This window comes from Rhincodon typus, chromosome 8 (assembly GCF_021869965.1).
Source record: "Rhincodon typus isolate 14 chromosome 8, sRhiTyp1.1, whole genome shotgun sequence".
Taxonomy (NCBI): domain Eukaryota; kingdom Metazoa; phylum Chordata; class Chondrichthyes; order Orectolobiformes; family Rhincodontidae; genus Rhincodon; species Rhincodon typus.
Window position 1 is genome coordinate 2,117,239 of NC_063339.1, and position 23,734 is coordinate 2,140,972.

At 45.4% G+C, this 23,734-nt stretch overlaps 1 protein-coding gene across 1 annotated transcript in view; it reads left to right on the plus strand.

Annotated features, from left to right (window-relative positions):
• LOC125483695 (dystrophin-like) overlaps positions 1-23,381 on the plus strand; it is a 36,153-nt gene extending 12,772 nt beyond the window's left edge. The window contains exons 2-3 of the mRNA XM_048599991.1: positions 19,554-19,615; positions 23,223-23,381. Of these exons, the coding sequence (XP_048455948.1) occupies positions 19,554-19,615; positions 23,223-23,381 (221 nt within the window). The remainder of the gene's footprint in view (positions 1-19,553; positions 19,616-23,222) is intronic.
• Positions 23,382-23,734: the final 353 nt, after the last annotated feature.

The window sequence follows — 23,734 nt, forward strand, 5'->3', positions numbered from 1 at the left end:
GTGGGAGGTGGATAGAAGATGGATAGAGGAGAGGATAGGTGGAGAGGAAACAAACAGGTCGAAGAGGCGGGGATGGGGCCAGTAAAGGTGAGTGTAGGTGGGGAGTTAGGGAGGGAATAGGTCAATCCAGGGAGGATGGACAGGTCAAGGGGGCGGGATGAGGTTAGTCGGTAGGAGATGGAGGTGCGGCTTGAGGTGGGAGGAGGGGATAGGTGGGAGGAAGAACAGGTTAGGGAGGCAGGGACGAGCTGGACTGGTTTTGGGATGCGGTAGGGGGAGGGGAGATTTTGAAACTTGTGAAATCCACATTGATACCATTGGGCTGCAGGGTTCCCAAGCGGAATATGAGTTGCTGTTCCTGCAACCTTCGGGTGGCATCGTTGTGGCACTGCAGGAGGCCCAGGATGGACATATCATCTGAGGAATGGGAGGGGGAGTTGAAATGGTTCGCGCCTGGGAGGTGCAGTTGTTTGTTGCGAACCGAGCGTAGGTGTTCTGCAAAGCGGTCCCCGAGTCTCCGCTTGGTTTCCCCGATGTAGAGGAAGCCACACCGGGTACAGCGGATGCAGTATACCACATTGGCAGATGTGCAGGTGAACATCTGCTTGATGTGGAAAGTCTTCTTGGGGCCTGGGATGGGGGTGAGGGAGGAGGTATGGGGGCAGGTGTAGCACTTCCTGCGGTTGCAGGGAAAAGTGCCGGGTGTGGTGGAGCTGGAGGGGAGTGTGGAGCGGACAAGGGAGTCACGGAGAGAGTTGTCCCTCCGGAAAGCAGATAAGGGTGGGGAGGGAAAGATGTCTTTGGTGGTGGGGTCGGATTGCAGATGGCGGAAGTGTCGGAGGATGATGCGTTGGATCCGGAGGTTGGTGGGGTGGTACGTGAGGACGAGGGGGATTCTTTTTTGGTTCTTATTGCGTGGACGGGGTGTGAGGGATGAGGTGCGGGAGATGTGGGAGACACGGTTGAGGGCGTTCTCGACCACCGAGGAGGGGAAGTTACGGTCCTTGAAAAACGAGGACAACTGAGATGTACGGGAGTGGAATGCCTCATCCTGGGAGCAGATGCGGCGGAGGTGAAGGAATTGGGAAAAGGGGATGGCATTTTTGCAGGAAGGAGGGTGGGAGGAGGAGTATTCTAGGTAGCTGTGGGAGTCGGTGGGCTTGAAATGAATATCGGTTTCTAAGTGGTTGCCTGATATGGAGACAGAGGTCCAGGAAGGGGAGAGAGGTGTTAGAGATGGTCCAGGTAAACTTAAGGTTGGGGTGGAAGGTGTTAGTGAAGTGTATGAACTGTTCGAGCTCCTCGTGGGAGCACGAGGCGGTGCCGATACAGTCATCAATGTAACGGAGGAAGAGGTGGGGTTTAGGGCCGGTGTAGGTACGGAAGAGGGATTGTTCCACGTAACCTACAAAGAGGCAGGCGTAGCTTGGGCCCATGCGGGTACCCATGGCTACCCCCTTTGTCTGTAGGAAGTGGGAGGAATTGAAAGAGAAGTTGTTGAGTGTGAGGACGAGTTCGGCTAAGCGGATGAGGGTGTCAGTGGAGGGGGACTGGTCGGGCCTGCGGGACAGGAAGAAGCGGAGGGCCTTAAGGCCATCTGCATGGGGAATGCAGGTGTAGATTAGCTAAAAATTCTAAAGCCTGTTTGAGACCTCAAAGTATTGCATACAATTCTGCTTGCCATATTATAAAAAGGATATAGAACACTGAAAGAGAGTCCAGAGACTGAAAATTGGCAAGTAACATGTGCACCACACAAGTGCCAGGTAATCACCATCTCCAATAAAAGAGTATCTGGCTATCACCCCTTGATGTTCAGTGGTGTTAACATCACCAAAGTCTCCACTAACAACATCCTGAGGAATATATTGACCGGTAACTGAACTAGACTACCCATATTAATGCTGCTGTAAGAGAAGGTCAGAGGCTAGGAATACTGCAGCGAGTAACTCACCACCAGACACCCCAGAACCTGTCCACCATCTCCAAGGCACAAGTCAGGAGTGTGATGGAATAATCCCCACTTGCCTGGATGGGTGCAGCTCCATCAACAGGACAAATTAACTGGCATTATGTCTACAAACATTCACCATCAACACTCAGCAACAGCAGTGTGTACTATCTACAAGATGCACTGCAGAAATTCACCAAGGCTCCTTAGACAGCACCTTCCAAACCCACGACAATGTCCATCTTAAGGACAAGGGACAGCCGGTACTCTACCCCATGCAAGTTCCCCTCCAAGCTACTCACCATCCTGACTTGGAAATATATAACCGTTCCTTCACTGTCGCTGGGTCAAAATTCTGGAATTCCCTCCCTAAGGGGTTTGTAGGTCAACCTACAGCACATGGACTGCAGCGGTTCAAGAATACGAGATAACACAGTGTGGAGCTGGAGGAACACAGCAGGCCAGGCAGCATCAGAGGAGCAGGAAAGCTGACGTTTCGGGTCGAGACCCTTCTTCAGAAGGCAGCTCACCACCACCTTCTCAAGGGCAATGAGGTTCAGGAAATAAATGCTGGCTCAGTGAGATTCCATGAATGAATTAAAGAAAAGACATTTCCTAAAATGGTCCCAGAAACGTGTGGGATTTTACATCAGGAAAGGACTGACAAATTGGGTCTTTTCTCTTTTGTAAAAAGAAGGCTGAGGGATGACCAAATGGGAGGTCTTTCAAATTCTGAAAGGTTTTGACTGGGTAGATACCAAGGAAATAGTTCTTGTGGGGAAGAGAATAACTAGAGACTGACAGTATGAGTTCCTAAGTGGGAATTCTGAAGAAGCGTCTTAACTTAGGGGTGGTGAAACAATGGAACTCGCTCTAGCAAAGGTTTTTTTTTAATTTACTCACTGGATATGGGCATCACTGGCTGGATCAGCTTTTATTGCCCATCCTTTGTTGCCCTTGAGAAGGTGTTCATGACCTGCTTTCTTAAACTGCTGCAGTCTACATACTGTAGGTAGACTCACAAAGCCCTTAGGGAGGAGGTCCAGTATTTGAAGGAAATAGAATAATGCATTTAACAAAAACATAAACAAGCCTTTGAGGCAGAAGAGAATCAATGGGTAAAATGGTAGATTTAGGTATGAAATGTGAGGACAGTAAGTGTTAGCGTAAGGGGCTGGGCCCATTGCCCATTTCTGTGGTGTATACTCTATGTTGTCCTACAATGTCCCAGGAATTCTAAATAATGACAGAGTGACCACACTATTCTACCCTGAAACTTTGAGTTTAGCTTGAAATTTTCTAATTTTGCAGTTTAAAGATTTGTACAGCTATGGGGAAAGGCAGGGCAGTAGGATTAGATGATTTGGTCTTGCAGGGAAGGTGAGCTGAATCGTGTTCTGCTGTACCATAAGGACATAAGAACTAGGATCTGGAGTAGGCCATTTGATCCCTTGAGCCTGCTCCGCCATTCAATAAGATCATGGCTGATCTTTTCATGGACTCAGCTCCACTTACCCACCCGTTCACCATAACCCTTAATTCCTTCACTGTTCAAAAATCTATTTATCTTTGCCTTAAAAATATTCAACAAGGTAGTCTCACCTGCTTCATTGGGAAGGGAATTCCACAGCTTCACAACCCTTTGGGAGAAGCAGTTACCAATTGGGTAACTATTTTATGATTTTATACCTCTCCTTCTATGTTATTCTCGCTTGTACTTATGGAAAGATGCAACTGAATTGTTGTTGTTGTCAGTCCTTGCTCCAATCATGACCTCCCCCCACCCTTTCGCACCCTTTTTAACTACATGGTAACATGAACTACTTAAAAGCTTGAAGCACCATCAGACAGGTTACCATTACAGACCAGTCTTGCTGGGATGCTGTTGTGTTGCATGCCTGGCTATTTTCCTCTGCAGGACAAGTAAAGATTAAATAACTCCACCCTGATGCTGAGGATCACTGCCTGATGCCTGTGAGCTTTCTTCTGCTAAAATCTGTTTTGTGAAACATGCCGATTGTGTTAATCACTGGGTGTGAGGAGGAGATCAAAAACAGCTGCATTTAGATTGGCTCCAAACTCAGCTCACATTCCACCTGCTGATTAAGACAGCCAGTTTTCCATTGACCTTTCTAGTCACGTTATTTTTTTATGATCAGGCCTGAACCTGGTGAAACCAGTTGGGTTGGTGCTGGCTTTACCAGCAACTGGTCGCAAAGGCATAGGTCATCTGTATTTCCTCATTTGTTGTCGCCACTTAAATTCAGTGACACAGTTAATGCTGTAAGAATAGAATAGAATATCCTTGATTATCACTTTTTGGGAGTGGGAGCAGAAAACTGCATAGAGATGTAGAATGAATGATTTGGTGATTGGGAAAAACTGGCAGATAGAGCATAATGTGGAAATTGTGAAATTGTACCATTTAGACATAAAGATGTTCCAAATAGTGAGAAGCTGAGAGCTGTAGGAGATTAATGTCAGAAATCATTAAACACTGATGCTGAGGAGCAACATATAATTTAAAAAGAGCCAACCAGATGAACTCTAAAATGTGAGAGGTTCATTCATAATCATAGAATCCCTACTATAGAAACAGACCCTTCAGCCCAACAAATTCACAGAGCATCCCACCCAGACCCATTCCCCTAACCTACACATCCCTGAACACTACAGGCAATTTAGCACGGCCAATCCACCCCAACCTGCACATCATAGGACTGTGGGAGGAAACTGGAGCACCCGGAGAAAACCCACGCAGACATAGGGAGAATGTGCAAACTCCACACAGACTGCCACCCGAGGGTGGAATTGAACCTGGGTCCCTGGGGCAGCAGTGCTGACCACTGAGCCACTGTACCACCCTAAGTCTGATAACAGTGAGGAAGAAGCTGTTCTTGAATCTGTTGGTGCATGTGTTTTCAAACTTTTGTATCTTCTGCCCTATGGAAGTTGGTCCAAGTTTGTGTCCCATCTACAGCATGTTTATATTTAAAGGGATATTAGCCTTTATCTAATGGAAACCACAATAAAAGGCCAACACACCTTTCCTGAGAGATAGTAGGAACTGCAGATGCTGGAGAATCTGAGATAACAAGGTGTAGAGCTGGATGAACACAGCAGGCCAAGCAGCATCATAGGAGCAGGAAGGCTGATGTTTCGGGCCTAGACCCTTCTTCAGAAATGAGGGAGGGGAAGGGGGTTCTGAGATAAATAGGGAGAGAGGGGGAGGCAGATAGAAGACGGATAGAGGAGAAGATAGGTGGAGAGGAAACAGACAGGTCAAAGAGGCGGGGATGGAGCCAGTAAAGGTGAGTGTAGGTGGGGAGGTAGGGAGAAGATAGGCCAGTCCAGGGGGGACGGACAGGTCAAGGGGGTGGCATGAGGTTAGTAGGTAGGAAATGGGGGTGCGGCTTGAGGTGGGAGGAGGGGATAGATGGGAGGAAGAACAGGTTAGGGAGGCGGGGATGAGCTGGGCTGGTTTTGGGATGCGGTAGGGGGAGGGAAGATTTTGAAGCTTGTGAAATCCACATTGATACCATTGGGCTGCACGGTTCCCAAGCAGAATATGAGTTGCTGTTCCTGCAACCTTCGGGTGGCATCGTTGTGGCACTGCAGGAGGCCCAGGATGGACATGTCATCTGAGGAATGGGAGGGGGAGTTGAAATGGTTCGCGACTGGGAGGTGCAGTTGTTTATTGCGAACTGAGTGTAGGTGTTCTGCAAAGCTGTCCCCAAGCCTCCGCTTGGTTTCCCCGATGTAGAGGAGGCCACAATGGGAACAGCGGATACAGTATACCACATTAGTAGATGTGCAGGTGAACATCTGCATGATGTGGAAAGTCTTCTTGGGGCCTGGGTTGGGGGTGAGGGAGGAGGTGTGGGGGCAGGTGGACACCTTTCCTGAGGTAGAGCATGCAAACTGAAAGCTGTATTCTAAATGCGATCTATCTAGAGCTCCACGTAACCAAAATGTAACTTCTGTCCCTTTATATTGTGAGACTTCACCTGACGAAGGGGCAATGCTCCGAAAGCTTGTGTTTTCAAACAAACCAGTTGGACTCTACCTGGTGTCGTGTGATTTCTGACCTTGTCCACCCTAGTCCAACACCGACACCTCCACATCGTGGAAGTGAATAGTAACAGTTCATTTAAGGTGAATTAAACGGTTACGATTGCGGATATAGATGTGGAAAGATGAGGGGTTTGTTCAAATGGAACATGAACACCAGCTGGTGTATTTGGGCCAACTGGCTCGTGCTGTGTGATAGCTAGCTCTGACATTGTTGAACCAGGCTACCCTGGAGCCTTGCTTGCAAGAATTATCAACATGGAAAAGAAAAGTGAAATTGAGCTGGAGTTTGGGGCATGGCTCGGGATCTTTGTTCAGGTAATAGAAACTGCTGAGTGAGAGAGCTGTGCCTGGAGGTGGTGGTGGGAACAGTTAGATTACGGGGGAAGAGGTGGTTGGATTGTGATCAGTTTAGTCTGCTGTTTCCTGCTCCAGTGGAGTGCAAGGCTGAGGCATACATTACTGTGTTGTTGTGTCTGAGGATTCATTCCACACAGCTGATAACAAAGATGTCTTTGTGCTCTGACCTACTTCTCTCCATCTGTCCTTGTCCTTAATGATTATACTCATCGTTGTTTACCGTCTCGTGGAGAGTGTGAGCTATGGGATGGATAGGGGGTTATGTTTAGCACAGTCCTTCACAGTGACCCTGTCTTCCTTTACTTTAATTGGATATGGGTGTCACTGTGACATGCCAGGTTACTTCAGAGGGCAGTTGGCATGGGGGCTGGAGTCTCAGCCACATCCAGGCTGGGTAAGAATGCCACATTTCCTGAGAGGACATTATTAAATCAATTGTGTTCTTCCAACAATGCAACAGCTTCATGATTTACCAAGCTTTTTATTTTAATTAAAATTCTCAAATTGCCCACATGGGATTTGAAATTGTTAATAGCCTCGGCATCTAGCCCAGTAATATAATCATTGCATAATCCACTCAGATGTTCGGTTAGACAGTAAACGTCTCAGGATCTGTGTGCACTAACAGAGGCTGCAAACAAAGGAGGCCATCCAGCCCCTCAAATTCAGTAGCAGAATAGCAGATAGTGAAGGGGACTGTCGGAGAATGCAGCAGAATATAGATAGATTGGAGAGTTGGGCGGAGAAATAACAGATGGAGTTCAATCCAGGCAAATGTGAGGTGATGCATTTTGGAAGATCCAATTCAAGAGCGAACTATATGGTAAATGGAAAAGCCCTGGGGAAAATTGATGCACTGAGAGTTCTGGGTGTTCAGGTCCATTGTACCCTGAAGGTAGCAACGCAGGTCGAAAGAGTGGTCAAGAGGGCAGACGGCATGCTTTCATTCATCGGATGGGGTATTGAGTACAAGAGTTGGCAGGTCATGTTACAGTTGTATAGGACTTTGGTTCGACCACATTTGGAATACTGCGTACAGTTCTGGTCACCACATTACCAAAAGGATGTGGATGCTTTGGAGAGGGTGCAAAGGAGGTTCACCAAGATGTTGTCTGGTATGGAGGGCATTAGCTATGGGCAGATGTTAGAGAAACTTGGGTTGTTCTCACTGGGACAACAGAGATTGAAGGGTGACCTGATAGAGGTCTGCAAGATTGTGAAGGGTGTGGTCAGTCAGAAGCTTTTTCCCAGGGTGGAAGAGTCAGTTACCAGGGGTCATGGGTTTAACGTGCGAGGGGCAAGGTTTAAAGGTGATGTATGAGGCAAGTTTTTTACACAGAGTGTGGTGGGTGCCTGGAACTCACTGCCGGGGGAGGTAGTGGGGCGGATACAATAGTGACTTTTAAAGGGCGTCTTGACAAACACATGAATAGGATGGGAATAGAGGGATACAGTCCCTGGAAGGATAGGCGGTTTTAGTTGTGATGGGCAGCATGTTGGTGCAGGCTTGGAGGGCCGAAGGGCCTGTTCCTGTGCTGTAATTTTCTTTGTTCTTTGTTGTACTTTGGATGTTCTTTAGAGGATCAAATGGCCTGCTTCCACACTGTCAAGTTCTATGATTCTCAGAAGCTTTTTGTTTCAGTTAGACCATTCTAGATTTTCACTGCATCTTGTGTGAAGAGGGGGATTCAGGCCATGTTTAGTCTAAAGGTCACTTCCCCTCCCTGTGACTATTATTGTGATGATTATTTAAATCCGGGAGCCCTCAGCACCTGATGATAGGGAGAACCCAAGAGTTGCCAAGGCCACTCACGAGACTCAGGAAAGTGTCAGGCTGAGGAGCGTTTGTGACAGACAGGAAAGTTCTAAATCCCCGCTAACAACAAAACCCTGGAGGGAATGGGGAGCCTGTGGAATTCTCGGCCACAAAAAAATGGCTGAGGCCAAAATATTGAGTGCTTTCAAGAAGGAGTCAAACATACTCCTTTGGGACATATTTTCAAGAAGGATTTAGATAATAGCACATAGGGCTAAAGGGATGGAATAGTGTGGTGAGAAATTGGGAACAGAGTACTGAGTTCAACCATGATCACATTGAATGGCAGACAGACTCAAAGGGCCGAATGGCCTAGTCCTGCCCCTATTTTTGATGTTTCCATGTTGCTATGTGTGACCTATGTGGGACATTCACTACTTCTTTCAGGAAACACTGCAGGACACGGGGAGGAATAGTGCGTCTGAGATTTTCCAAAGCTCACAATAGGGAGGCAGGTCTTTCAGCTTGCAATGTTCATTCAATACAATCCAACATAATAGCTACAGGTCCTTTGGCCCACCAAGCTTGTGCCAATTCCTAATACTTACTTAGATCCACTATTTATTGCCCCATAAGCAGGTTCTATCCCTCTATTCACCTCCTGTTCTTGTATCTATCGAGATACGCCTTAAACATTGCTAACGTACCTGCTTCCACCATCTCCATTGGCAGTGCATTCCAGGCACCCAGCACCTTCTGTGTGAGAAACTCCCCCCGCACTTCTCCCCTAAACTTTCCCCCTCTCACCTTGAACCTATGCTCCCTTTTAGTTGATCTTTCCATCCTTGGAAAAAGCCCTGACTATCCACCCTATCTATGCCTCTAAGGTCACCCCTCAGTATCTGTCTTTCCAGTGAAAACAATGTGCATTTATCTAACCTCTCCTCATAACTAAAGCCCTCCAGACCAGGCAACATCCTGGTAAACCTTCTCTGCACCCTCTACAAAGCTTCCACATCCTTCTGGTAGTGTGGCAACCAGAACTGTGCACAATATTCTAAATGTGGCCTATCTAAAGTTTTGTTCTTTAAAGTTTTATACAGCTGTAACATAACTTGCCAACTTTTATATTGGATGGTCTGGCCAATGAAGCTGGCATGCCGTATGCCTTCTTGACCACCTTAACCATCTGTGTTGCCACTTTCATGGATCTTTGGATGTGTACATCCAGATCCCTCTGTATGTCAATGCTCTTAAGGGTGCTGCCATTTGTTCACACCTGAATTTGATCCTCCAAATTGCATCACGAGGGTCTAGGCCCGAAACGTCAGCCTCTCTGCTCATATGATGCTGCTTGGCCTGCTGTGTTCATCCAGCCCTGCACCTTGTTGTCTCACCTCACATTTGTCTGGATTAAACTCCATCTGCTATTTCTCTGCCTATCTATCTGTATCCATTGTATCCTTTGACAATCCTCCTCACTATCTTCAACTCCGCCTATTTTCGTGTCATTTGCAAAGTTACTAATCAGACCTACATTTTTCTCCAGATCATTTTTATATATATCGCAAACAACAAAGGTCCCAGCACTGATCCCTGTGGAATATCACTAGTTACTGATCTCCATTCTGAAAAGCACCCTTCCAACACCACCCTCTGCCTTCTATGACCAAACCAGTTTGTATCGATCTAGCCAGCCCATCCCGGATCCCATGAGACTCTACCTTTTGTACCAGCCTGCCATGCAGTACCTAATCAAATGCCTTACTAAAGGCAATGTAGACAACATCCACTGCCCCTTCCCTCATCAACCATTCTTGTCACCTCCTTGAAAAACTCAATCAAATTGGTGAGATATGACCTTTCCCACACAAACCCATGCTGTCTTTCACTAACAAGTCCATGTCTCTCATTATCTTCTCCAACAGCTTCTCACCACTGATGTCAGGCTCACCGGCCTGTAATTACCTGGGTTATCTCTGTTTCCCTCTTAAACAAATTGGCCATTCTCCAGTCTTCTGGAACCTTTTGCCTGAGGCCGAAGAGGACTCAAAGATATCTGTCAAGGTCCCAGCTATTTCCTCCTTTGCCTCCCACAGTATCCTGGGCACTTGTCTACTTTAACGTATTTCAAGACCCCCAACAATTCCTCCTTCAATATGTTGACCTGCCCAAGAGTATTCACACACCTCTCCCTAGTCTCAACATCCCTCTCATGGTTTTGCCACTGTGAGTAGAAAACAGCCATCCGTATAATCTTTCACTTTGACAGCACCAGAGGAGTAAGACTTACCTCTGTGACTTTTCTTTTTATTCATTGATGGGATGAGGGCATCACTGACCGAGCAGCATTTTTTGCCCGTCCCTAATAAGAGTCAACCACACTGCTGTAGGTCTGGAGCCACATGTAGGCCAGACCAGGTAATGATGGCAGTTTCCTTCCCTAAAGGACATTAGTGAACGAGACAGATTTTTTCCTGACAAAGAGATTCACAGTCATCATTAGATTCTTAATTCCAGATATTTATTGAATTCAAATTCCACCATCTGCTGTAGTAGGATTTGAATCCGATCTCCGCAATATTATCTGAATTAACAGTTTGGTGATAATACCACTAGGCCATCACCTCCCCAATGTTTTCAGCTAGGAGTTGTTCTTTGCTCTTTTGCTGTGACATTTTAGCAACTTTCAGCAACTCTGCTCCCCTTTAAGTAGCTGTACTTCCATACAGCTCTTTAACTCTTAATCTCAGCTCCACTCTTGACACCACGAGCAGAATCTTCCCAGTCCCTGACGACATGGGCCATGGTGAAAAATTTCGCAGAATTGTGTGAGGAATTGAGTTACATCAGGAGCAACAAGTTCCATTTTCTAATTGAGTTCCAGATGTTGAGACTGGATTCTCAATTGTGAACAAGGAAGGAACTATTAATGGGGATTATCGTATCATTGAAGCCCTCACTTTTACTTAATCTCACCTTAATGTGTAAAATATGTGATAATGAGAGTAGTAGACCATGAATCTTGCTGGGAGATGGGTACAGTAACAGAGAGAGAGAGAATGTGATGCATTGGAGAGATGATGGCACTTGCACTGACGGAGCAGAGAAGATCATTTACCTTCCTCATACAGGGCTGGACATTTGTTCAGAGGGCTGAGACTAAACTGACCAGGCTGGGAGAGTCTGGTGTCATGGTCTTCACTGCTGTACCTGGGGGAAAAGGATGTTCCTCTATGCATCACCTGCCCCTGCCTGTGAAGCAGGACACCAACGTCCCCATATATACCACGTCCAGGGTAAAATATCCCAAACCATGCAGGGTGGTGCTTGACTGGGTGCACAAAAGCCTTTTAAAGATAGTGCCAGCACCAGGTATCCTGGGATGTTTTGGCAGCAGCAAGTACTTTAGGCTTTGGCAAGTTGTAGAATCAGAGCAACATTGGATGAAGGAGCATCATGGGGACAAGTAGGTGGTTAACAGGGCAAGAGTGGGACAATAGTGTGAGAAAACGTGCTAGCCTCGTGGACAGAAATCATCCGTGAAACTCAGTCAATGTGAACACTTTGCAAAAATTGCATAAGATTCAGCTCCATATTATGTGCTCACAGGACAACTGCCTTGTCCCAACGATGTCTTTATTAAATCGGCTGTGAGATGGCTGCCTTCAGTGAGTATGCCTCATTGCAGAGGTCAAATGGTACACAATTCTACTTCAATCTAAACATAAACTGCTTTTTCTCCCCAACTATTTCCAGACAGTGGTCATGCACATGACCAGTTGTTTCCATCAGGAAATGCTATGAGGTTTGAGAGCCTTATCTTCACAGAAGATGAACTGGTTTTGCATGGACAAAAACAGAAGTTGCAGGAAAAACTCAGCAGGCCAGGCAGCATCTGTGAAGGAAGGAATCAGAGTTAATGTTGAGGAAGGGTCACCGGACGTGAAACGTTAAATCTGACTTTTTCTTCACACATGCTGCCAGGCCTGCTGAGCTTTTCCAGCAACTTCTGCTTTTGTTCCGGATTTACAGCATCCACGGTTCTTTCAGTTTTCATTTGGTTTTGCATGGAGCAGGGGCGTATTTTAAAAAAAATTTCTTGAGACTCTCAGGCGGTCCGGAAGGATTGAGAATGCGAGTGTGAGACATGGGTAATATTCAGTGTTTGAAAGAAGGGAAAGGTATGTGATCACCTTGTACAGACTCCCACATGAAGCGTGGAGACTCAAGCAAAGAGGTAATCTGACACTGGATGTCAGAGAGAATTCCAACATACTCATTATGTTCTTAAACAGGTTTAAACATATAGCAAGTTGTGAGGAGCCTGGCAACAGACTGACTTGCCTCAGCTTGATCTTTCAGGTTACTTATTTAACACTGATACAGTGCTGTAACATGTATGTAAAAGCTGATCACATGTAAACAGTAACACTATGATTTTGGGCTGAGAATCTATAATATTCCATTTAGCTCCTATAAATGTAAACCCTGGTTTTTCAGGAATCAAAGCCTATTGTGTTTGTTAATCAATTACCTCTAATTACTCATTTAAAGACAAGGGGGAACAGTTAGATCTTCCCTGTGTTAATCCTAATCAGAAGGGCCCTCTTGTGGTGCCATGGTAGGGATGCTGGACCAAGAGACCTGAATTAAAGTCCCACCTGCTCCAGAAATGTGTTATAACATCTCTCAACAGGTTGCTTAGAAAAATAGGTCAATGCTAGTAGTAATCAATGCCACATTTGACTGAGTGTGGCTTTGAGGAGTTCTAACAAAACAGGAATCAGGTGGAAAACTCTCCACAGGTTGGAGTCATACCTGACACATAGGAAGATGGACGTGGTTGTTGGAGGTCAGTCATCTCAGCTCCAGGACGTCTCTGCAGGAGTTCCTCAGGGTAGTGTCCTCGGCCCAACCATCTTCAGCTGCTTCATCAATGACCTTCCCTCCATCATAAGGTCAGAAGTGGGGATGTTAGCTGATGATTGCACAATGTTCAGCACCATTCGTGACTCCTCAGATGCTGAAGCAGTCCATGTTCAGATGCAACAAGATCTGAACAACATCCAGGCTCAGGCTGACAAGGGGCAAGTAACATTCGTGTCACACAAATGCCAGGCAATGCCCATCTGCAAACAGAGGCAATCTAATCATCATCCCTTGACATGCAATGGTACCACCATTGCTGAGGGTCACCGTTGACCAGCAACTGAACTGGACTAGCCATACAGTAACTGGCATGAATGTGATATTATATGTCAGCATCCAGCTGCTCCATCAACACTTCAAAAACATTTGGATTGTAGTAAACTTAATTTCTGAACAAAAATCATGTTTATTGCTAATGGAAAATTAGGATTGGGGTAAATTTTTACTGTGAATTAGTTTCACTGGGTTTGAGGAAAAGCCATCTCATAAATTTCATAATTAAAAGTTAAATGGAAAAGCTCCGGATTTTTATTGTTGGGAGACAGATGGTAAGCCAGGACCTCAAAGGTAGTAATCTCTGAGCTAGAGAGACTAGGAATTGGCAGATGAGGCAGTTTAATATGTGGCTGGGGGAGTGGTGTAGGAGGGAGGACTTTAGATTTCTGAATAACTGCGATGGTTTCTGGGGAAGGTGGGACCTGTTCAAGAGAGATGGTCTTCACCCAAACAGTGACAGGACCAATGTTCTTGCTAGCACTGTTGGGTGGACTTTCAACTAGTTTGGCAGGGGGATGGGAACCTAAGGGGAGGCTCTGAGTTAGCTAGATTGGGTGAGGCCTTTTGGAAAAAGACAATCAAGACAGTAAATAAAAAAACAAGAAGCAGCTGAGCAGTTAAGCACCAAGCTGAGTGGAAACCAGGTGGTGACAGAAAAAGAGAGAATGTTTAAACACAAAGGTTCTCCTGATGGAAGTGTTAGGATTCAAAAAGAAGGAATAAAAGCTAGCACAAGGGCACTTTACCTGAATGCTCGCAGCTTTCAAAACAAGGTAAATAAGTTGACGGCACAAATCATTGTGAATCATCAATGATTTAATGACCATTGCAAAGACTTTGTTGCAGGATGACCACGATTGGGATGTAAATATTCAGGGGTATCAGACTATTCAGAAGGATGGACAGGAAGGAAAGGGAGGTGGTGTCGCTCTGACATTTAAGGATGACATCAGGGTGGCAGTGAGAGGTGATATAGGCTCTACGGAGAAAAGGTTTGAATCAATGTGTTTGGAAATTATAAATAGAAAGGGGAAAAAGTCATAGATAGGCATAGTCTGTAGGTGGGGGGAGTAAACAAAGAAATAACTGACTTATATTAAAATGGTATGGCGATTATCATGGGGGATTTTAATCTACATATTGTTGGTCAAGCCAAGTCAGTCAAGACAGTCTTAGGACGAGCTCATAGAATGTATACACGATAGTTTTCTCAAACAGTATGTGATCGAACATACAAGGGAGTGAGCTCTTGTGGGTCTGGTCCTGTGTAATGAGACAGAAATATTCAATGAAAGTTAGGGATCCTCTCGGAAGGAGCGATCATAATATGGCTGAATTTAAAATACAGATGGAGGGTGAGAAGGTAAAATCCACTGCAAGTGTCTTGTGCTTAGACAAAGGAGACTACAATGGGATGTGGGAGGAGACAACAAGGTGTGGAGCTGGATGAACACAGCAGGCCAAACAGCATCAGAGGAGCAGGAAGGCTGACGTTTCGGGTCTAGACCCTTCTTCAGAAATGGGGGAGGGGAAGGGGATTCTGAAATAAATAGGGAGAGAGGGGGAGGCGGATAGAAGATGGATAGAGGAGAAGACAGGTGGAGAGGAGACAGACAGGTAAAGGAGGCGGGGTTGGAGCCAGTAAGGGTGAGTTAGGGACGGGATAGGTCAGTCCAGGGACAGATCAAGGGGGCGGGATGAGGTTAGTAGGGAGGAGATGGGGTTGGGACTTGAGGTGGGAGGAGGGGATAGGTGGGAGGAAGGACAGGTTAGGGAGGCGGGGACGAGCTGGGCTGGTTTTGGGATGCGGTAGGGGGAGGGGAGATTTTGAAGCTTGTGAAGTCCACATTGATACCATTGGGCTGCAGGGTTCCCAAGCGAAATATGAGATGCTGTTCCGGCAACCTTCGGGTGGCATTGTTGTGGCACTGCAGGAGGCCCAGGATGGACAAATCGTCCAAGGATTGGGAGGGGGAGTTGAAATGGTTCGTGACTGGGAGGTGCAGTTGTTTGCTGCGAACCGATCGTAGGTGTTCCACAAAGCGGCCCCCAAGCCTCCTGGGAGCAAAGACTATATGGTGGGACAGCTAAGGAACAATGGAGGACTTTCAAAGCGATTTTTCACAGTGCTCAGCAAAAGTATATACCAGTGAAAAAGAAGGACTGTAGGAGAAGGGATAATCAGCCATGGATAACTAAGGGAATAAAGGAGGGTATCAAATTGAAAGCTAATGCATACAAAGTGGCAAAGACCAGTGAGAAACTGGGGGATTAGGAAAATTTTAAAGGTCAACAGAAAGTGACGAAAAGAGCTTTAAAGAAAGGTAAGATAGATTATGAGAGTAAACAATCTAAGAATATAAAAACAGATAGCAAAGATATAAAATGAGAAAGTGTGGCTAGGGTAAACGTTAGTATTTTAGATGGCAAGAAGGGGGATTTAATAATGGGAAATTAGGAAATGGCCAAGGCATTGATTTTGGGTTGGTCTTCACAGTGAAAACACAAATAACATGCCAATAATGGATGACAAGGAGGCTATGACAGGTGAGGATCTAGAAATGATCATTATCATGAAAGAGGTAATGTTGGGCAAGCTAATGGGGCTAAAGGTAGACAAATCTCCTGGCCCTAATGGAATGCAGCCCAGGGTACTAAAGGCAATGGCAGGGGAAGTAGCAAATGTGCTTGTGGTAATTTACCAAAATTTGCTGGACTCTGGGGCAGTTCTGGCAGATTGGAAAACAGCCAATGTGATGACACTGCTCAAAAAAGGAGGTAGACTAAAGGCAGGTAACTATAGGCAAGTTATCTTAACTTCTGCAATAGGGAAAATGCATGAGTCTATAATCAGGGAAGAAATAGCAAGACATCCAGATAGAAATTGTCCCATTGGGCGGATGCAGCATCGGTTCAGGAAAGGCAGGTCATACTTGATTAATTTGCTGGAATTCTCTGAAGACATTACGAGCGCAGTGGACAATGGGGACCCAGTAGATGTGGTGAATCTGGATTTCCGAAAGGCATTCGACAATGTGCCGCACAAAGACTGCTGCGTAAGATAAAGGTGCACAGTGTTACAGGCAATGTATTAGCATGGACAAAGGATTGGTTAACAAACAGGAAGCACAGAGTGGGGATAAATGAGTACTTTTCTGGTTGGTGATCAGTGACTAGTGGTGTGCCTCAGGCATCAGTGTTGGGACCACAATTGTTTACAATTTACATAGATGATTTGGAATCGTGTCTCAAAGTTTGCAGATGACACTAAGATGAGTCGAAGACCAAAGTGTGCAGGGGACTCAAAGTTTTCAGAGGGATATAGATAGGTTAAGTGAGTGGGCAAGGGTCTGGTAGATGGAGTATAATGTTGATAAATGTGAAGTCATCCATTTTGGTAGGAATAACAGTAAAAGGGACAATGATTTGAACGGTAAAAAATTGCAGCATGCTGCTGTGCAACCTGGGTGTCCTTGTGCATGAATCACAGAAGGTTGGTTTATAGGTACAAAGAGTAATTAAGAAGGCAAATGGAATATTGTCCTTCATTGCTAGAGGGATTGAGTTTAAAAACAGGGAGGTTATGCTGTAGCTGTATAGGGTGCTGGTGAGGCCACACCTGGAGTACTGTGTACAGTTTTGGTCTCCTTACTTGGGAAAGGATGGACTGGCACTGGAGAGGGTGCAGAGGAGATTCACTGGGTTGATTCTGGAATTGAGAGAATTGGCTTATGAGGAGAAATTGAGTAGACTGGGACTGTACTCATTAAAATTTAGAAGAATGAGGGGAAATCTGATAGAAACATATAAAATTATGAAGGGAATAGATAAGATAAAAACAGGGAGGTTGTTTCCACTGGTGGGTGAAACTAGAACTAGGGGGCGTAGCCTCAGAATAAGGGGGAGCAGCTTTAGGTCTGAGTCGAGGAGGAACTTCTTCATCCAAAGGGTTGTGAACCTGTGGAATTCCCTGTCCAGTGAAGCAGTTGAGGCTTCCTCGCTAAATGTTTTTAAGGCAAAGATAAATAGATTTTTGAAAGTAAATGAATTAAGATATATGGTGAGTGGTTCAGTAAGTGGAGATGAATCCACGATAAGATCAGCCCTGATCATATTGAATGGCGGAGCAGGCTTGAGGGGTGAGATGGCCAACTTCTGCTCCTATTGCTTATGTTCTTATATAAATATTACGGCCACAAGGGCAGGTCAGAGGCTGGGAATCCTGCAGCAGGAAATTCACCTCCTGACTCCCCAAAGCCACTTCACTGTCAATTAGGCACAAGTTAGGAGTGTGATGGAATACTCCCCACTTGCCTGAATGGGTACAGCCCCAACAATACTCAAGAAGCTTGACACCATCCAGGACAAACCAGCCGCTTGATTGGCACCACATCTACAAACGGGCCAGTTTAATTGGGTATGTAAGAAGGCATACAGAACACTTGTCTTTATTGGTCGAGGCATAGATCATAAGAGCAGGGAGACCATGTTGGAGCCATACAGACTTTTGGTTAAGCCACTGGAGTACTGTGTGCAGTTCTCCAGAAAGGATGTGATTTCACTGGAGAGGGCACAGAAGCAATTCACCAGGATGTTGCCTGGAATGGAATAAGTTAACTATGAAGAAAGGCTGGATAAACTTGTGTTGTTTTTGTTAGAGCAAAGAAGTTTGAAGCAGGGACCTATAAGGTTATAAGGGACACGGAGGGTGTGTATAGAAAGCAGCTGTTCCCTTAGTCGAAGGGTCACTAACATGGAGGCACACTTTTAAGGTGGAAAGCAGAAGGTTTTGGGGAACTTAAGATAAAAGGTATTTCATCTAGTGGATGGTGGGGTTCTGGCATGCACTGCCAGGAGTGTAGTTGAGGTGAAACATCACAACCTTTAAAAAAAAGTATTTGGCTGAAATGTAATGACATTCAAGGCTACGGTCCCCAGTACTGGAAAGTAGGACTAGTGTAGATTTAGCATAATTTTAGTGGTACAGCCTCTGTACTGTATGATTCCAGATTCACTCCTTCTACCACCAAGATTCAGTAGCAGCAGTGTGTACCATCTACAAGATGCACTGCAGAGATTCACCTCCTTAAGACAGCGCCTGCCAAACCCATGACCACTTCCATTTGGAAGGACAAGGGCAGCAGCTGAATGGGACACCACCATTGAAAAGTTCCCCTCCAAGCCACTCATCATCCTGACTTGGAAATATGTTCCATTCCTTCACTGTTGCTGAGACAACATCCTGGAATTCCCTCCCCAAGGGCATTGTGGGTCTACCTACAGCGCATGGACTGCAGCGGTTCAAGAAGGCAGCTCACCCCCACCTTCTCAAGGTCAATAAATGCTGGTCCACAAGACCATAAGATATAGAAGCAAAAATAGGCTATTCAGCCCATCGAGTGTATGGCTGATATAGTTCAACCCCATTCTCCTGCCCCATAGCCCTGGATCCTATCACTGATCAAGAACCTATCTATCTCTGTCTTAAATCAACTCACTGACTTGGCCTCCACAGCCCTCTGTGGCAATGAGTTCCACGGATTAACCATCCACTGGCTAAAGAAATTCCACCTTATTTCATTCCTGAAGGGTCACCCCTCCACTCTGAGGCTGTGCTGTCAGGTCCCAGTCTCTCCTACTTAGTGGAAGCATCTTTGGCATGTCCCCTCTATCCGGGCCTCTCAGTATTCTGTAAGTTTCAATCAGATCCTCCTTATCCTCCATCGAGAGTCCCAGCCTCATCATGCAATCCTCACATGACAAGCCCTTCAGCTGTTGGAAATTGTCCTGAACAAGATCTCAGAACTTTTGCCCTTTTCCCCTTATGCTATCACTGTCCCAGTCTACACATGGATAGCTAAAGTCCCCCATTATAACTAATCTATACCACGTAATGGCATCTCTGTCATCCCCCTTCTTTTATAACATTTATTTATTCATTCGTGGGATATGGACTTTGCTTGCTGGCCCAGCATTTTACTGCCCATCCCTAATTTCTCAGAAAGAAGTTAAGAGTCCACCAAATTGCTATGGGTCTGGAGTCACATGTAGGCCAGACCAGGTAAGGATGGCAGATTCCTTCCCTAAAGAACCAATGAACTGGATGAGCTTAGACAGAAGCATAATAAGTTGCTGTTACTTTGATGAGCTGGGGAGGAGTCAGAATAAATTCTGCTCTTATAACTGCACATATCTTACGTTTTACAGCTGAACATGAAGAGGTTCAAAACCGGACTTTCACAAACTGGGTTAACGCACAACTGGCAAAGGTAAGAATTAAGGGATCACAGAAATTTCAGGTGCATTTCTACAGCAGATGTAACTAGCTTGGAACATTCCAAAGTCCCAGTGCGGTACTACTGCCTGGTGCAACACAGGAGATGCATTATCCAATTTCTACACAACAATGAGGTAATGAGAAGGTCACTTACAGTAATGATATTGGTTGATTGATAAATATTGGCCTGATAGCTATGGGGAACGTAACAACATACAAAATAGGTGCAGGAGTAGGCCATTCGGCCCTTCGACCTTGCACCGCTATTCAATATGATCATGGCTGATTATGTAATCTCAGTATCCCATTCCCGCCCTCTCCCCAAACCCCTTGATCCCTTTAGCCACAAGGGCCATGTCCAGCTTCCTCTTGAATGTATCTAATGAACTGGATCCATCAGCTTTCTGTGGGAGAGAATCCCACAGGTTCACAACTCTCTGAGTGAAGAAATTCTTCCTCATCTCAGTCCTGAATGGCTTACCCCTTTTTCTTAGATTATGACCACCTAGTTCTGGACTTGCCCAACATTGGGAACATTCTTCCCACATCTAGCCTGTCCAGTTCCATGAGGATTTTATATGTTCCTATGAAATCCCCCCCTTCTACTAAATTCCAATGAGTAAAAGCCCAGTTGATCCAGTCTTACTTCATATGTCAGTCCTGCCATCCCAGGAATCAGTCTGGTGAACCTTCACTGGACTCCCTCAATATCAAGAATGTCCTTCCTCAGACTAGGAGGCCAAAACTGCACACAATCCTCAAGGTGTGGCCTCACCAAGGGACTGTATAACTGCAGCAAGACATCCTCACTCCGATACTCAAATCCTCTCGCTATGAAGACCGGCATGCCATTAGCTTTCCTCACTACTGGCTGCATCTGCACGCCAACCTTCAGCAACTGTTCCACCATGATACCCAGGTCTCATTGCACCTCACCTTTTCCTAAACTGCCACCATTCAGATAATAATCTGCCTTCCTGTTTTTGTGACCAAAGTGGATAACCTCACATTTATCCACATTATATTGCATTTGCCCACTCAGCCAGTCTGTCCAAGTCACCCTGCAGCCTCTTAGCATCCTCCCCACAACATACACTGCCACCCAGCTTAGTGTCATCTGCAAATTTGGAAATATGGCATTCAGTTCCTTCGTCCAAATTGTTAATGTATATTGTGAACAGCTGGGGTCCCAGCACTGAACCCTGCAGCACTGCACTCGTCACTAGGACCCATTTATTCCAACTCTCTGCTTCCTGTCTGCCAACCAGTTCTCTATCCCTGTTAATACCTTGAGCTTTAATTTTCCTCACTAATCTCTTGTGTGGAACCTTGTCAAAAGCCTTTTGAAAGTCCAGATACACAACATCTTCTGATTCACCCTTGTCCATTCTACTGGTCACATCCTGAAAAAATTCCAGAAGATTTGTCGAGCATGATTTCCCTTTAGTGAATCCTTGCTGACTGGGACCGATTCTGTCACTGCTTTCTAAACGCTCAGTTATTACAACCTTAATAATTGACTCCAGTATTTTCCCCACCACTGATGCCAGGCAAACCCGCCTATAATTAACTGTTTTCTCTCTCCCTCCTTTTTTAAAGAGCTACCCTCCAGTCCATTGGAACTCTTCCAGAGTCTACAGAATGCTGGAAAATCATCACCAATGCATCTGCTATTTCTAGGGCCACGTCCTTAAGTACTCTGGGATGCAGAGCATCAGGCCCTGGGGACTTATCAGGTTTTAATCCCATCAATTTCCCCAATACCATTTCCTTACTAATAAGGATTTCCTTCAGTTCCTTCTTCATGCTTGACCCTCTGTCCCCTAGCATTTCCCGAAGCTTATTTGTGTCCTCCTTAGTGAAGACAGATCCAAAGTATTTGTTCAACTGGTCTGCCATCTCTTCGTTTTCCATTATGAATTCACCCGATTCTAACTGCTAAGGTCCTACATTTGTCTTCACCAGTCTTTTTCTCTTCACATATCTATAGAAGATTTTGCAACCAGTTTTTATGTTTTCTGCAAGCTTACTTTCATATTCTATTTTCCCTTTCTGAATTAAAGCCTTTGTCCTCCTGTGCTGAGTTCTAAATTTCTCCCAGTCCTCAGGTTTGCTGTTATTTCTGGCCAATTTATATTCCTCCTGTTTAGATTTAACACTGTTCCTGATTTCCCTTGTTAGCCATTGTTGAGCCACCTTCCCTGTTTTACTCTTATGCCAGACAGGGATGTACAATTGTTGAAGTTCGTCCATGTGTTCTTTAAATGTCTGCCATTGTCTACCCACCGTCAACCCCTTCAGTATCTTTGGCAATGCATGCCTCATACCATCGAAGTTAGCTTTCTTTAAGTTCAGGTCCCTAGTTTCAGATTTAATTGTGTCACTCTCCATCTTAATGAAGAATTCTACCGTATTATGGTCACTCTTCCCCAAAAGCTCTTGCACCATAATATTGCTGATTAACCTGCTCTCACTACACAATACCCAGTATAGGATGGCCCGCTTTCTAGTTGGTTCCTTGACATATTGGTCGAGGAAACCGTCCCTCATACATTCCAGGAAACCCTCCTCCATTGCATTGCTACCAGTTTGGTTAATCCGATTAATATGTAGATTGAAGTCACCCATGATAACAACATAAGAATTAGGAGCAGGAGCAAGCTATTCAGCCCTTTGAGCCTCCTTAAATTTGCCCAAAATCTCAGCATCCATCACACTCTGAGACGATGAATTCCACAGATTCATGATCCTTTGAGAGAGGTAATTTCTCCTCATCTCTGTTTTAAATCTGCCACCCCCTAAAACTATAACTTCTCATTCTATTCACCCACAAAATGAAACATCCTCTCTGTGCCTACTTTCTCCAATCAGCTTCAGCATCTTACGTACCAAAGTTAGATCCTTTCTCATTCTTTTAAACTCCACAGAGTATTGGCCTAAACTGCTCAGTCACTATTCTTTGACTTGGTGCCATGGGAACCATCTGAGGTGTTTAATATCTTACTTGACAATGCAGCTCCTTCCCCCGAGGGCTGCACTAAAAACATTTTAGATTGTATATTAATATGTTATAATAACAGGAGGTGATGGCTAGTGCTTTTATCGCTAGTAGGGGAGGTGATGGCCTAGTGGTATTGTCACTGGACTGTTAATCCAGAGACCCAGATAATGTTTTGGGGGCCTGAGTTCAAATCCCACCACGGCAGATGGTGGAATTTCAATTCAATAAAAAATATCTGGAATTAAGAATCTAATGATGACAGTGAATCCATTGTTGATTTTTGGAAAAACCCATCTGGTTCATTAATGTCCTTTAGGGAAGGAAACTGCCATCCTTACTTTGTCTGGCCTACATGTGACTCCAGACCCACAGCAAATGGGTTGACTCACAACTGCCCTCTGGGCAATTAGGGATGGGCGATAAATGTTGGCCTGGCCAGCAACACCAGAACATCCCACAAAGAAATAATAAAAAATACTCAAGGCTCTGGGGTTGGATTCAACTCCATCATACTTTGAGACAAGAGGCACTGAGTCGCTCAGTGAAGGGAGGAGTGAGAAATGAATCAGACTAACATCCTGCTTTTGCATTCCAACAGCACGAGACCCCATCTGCCATCCAGGACTTGTTCCAGGATCTTCGGGATGGACACAGGCTCTTGGATTTACTGGAGGTTCTCTCAGGACAGCAGATGGTGAGAAAGGAACTGAGGGATACAGTAACTGGTGGAGTTAATCAGCCTGTAGCCCTAGTATGATGAGCCAGGTCGCAACACAAAGGATATTCAGCTCAGTTGAACATAAGGCTGCCAACTCGGGTTGCATTCCTGGAGACTTGATCCAAGAACCTCTCCCATTGAAGCAGCTTCATTCCCCACCAATTGCTTCTTGTCAGTGGTCACATGTACAGTGATAGCTATCAGGAAAAGACTGAACAGGCTGGGGATCTTTTCTCTAGAAAGGAGAAGGCTGAGGGGTGACCTGATAGAGGTCTTCAAAATTATCAAGGGGTTTGGCACTTGCAAGGGAGACCAGAACTAGAGGCCATCAGTATAAGAGAGGCCCTCGTAAATCCAATCAGGCACACTCTTCAGTCAGAGAATTGTGAGAA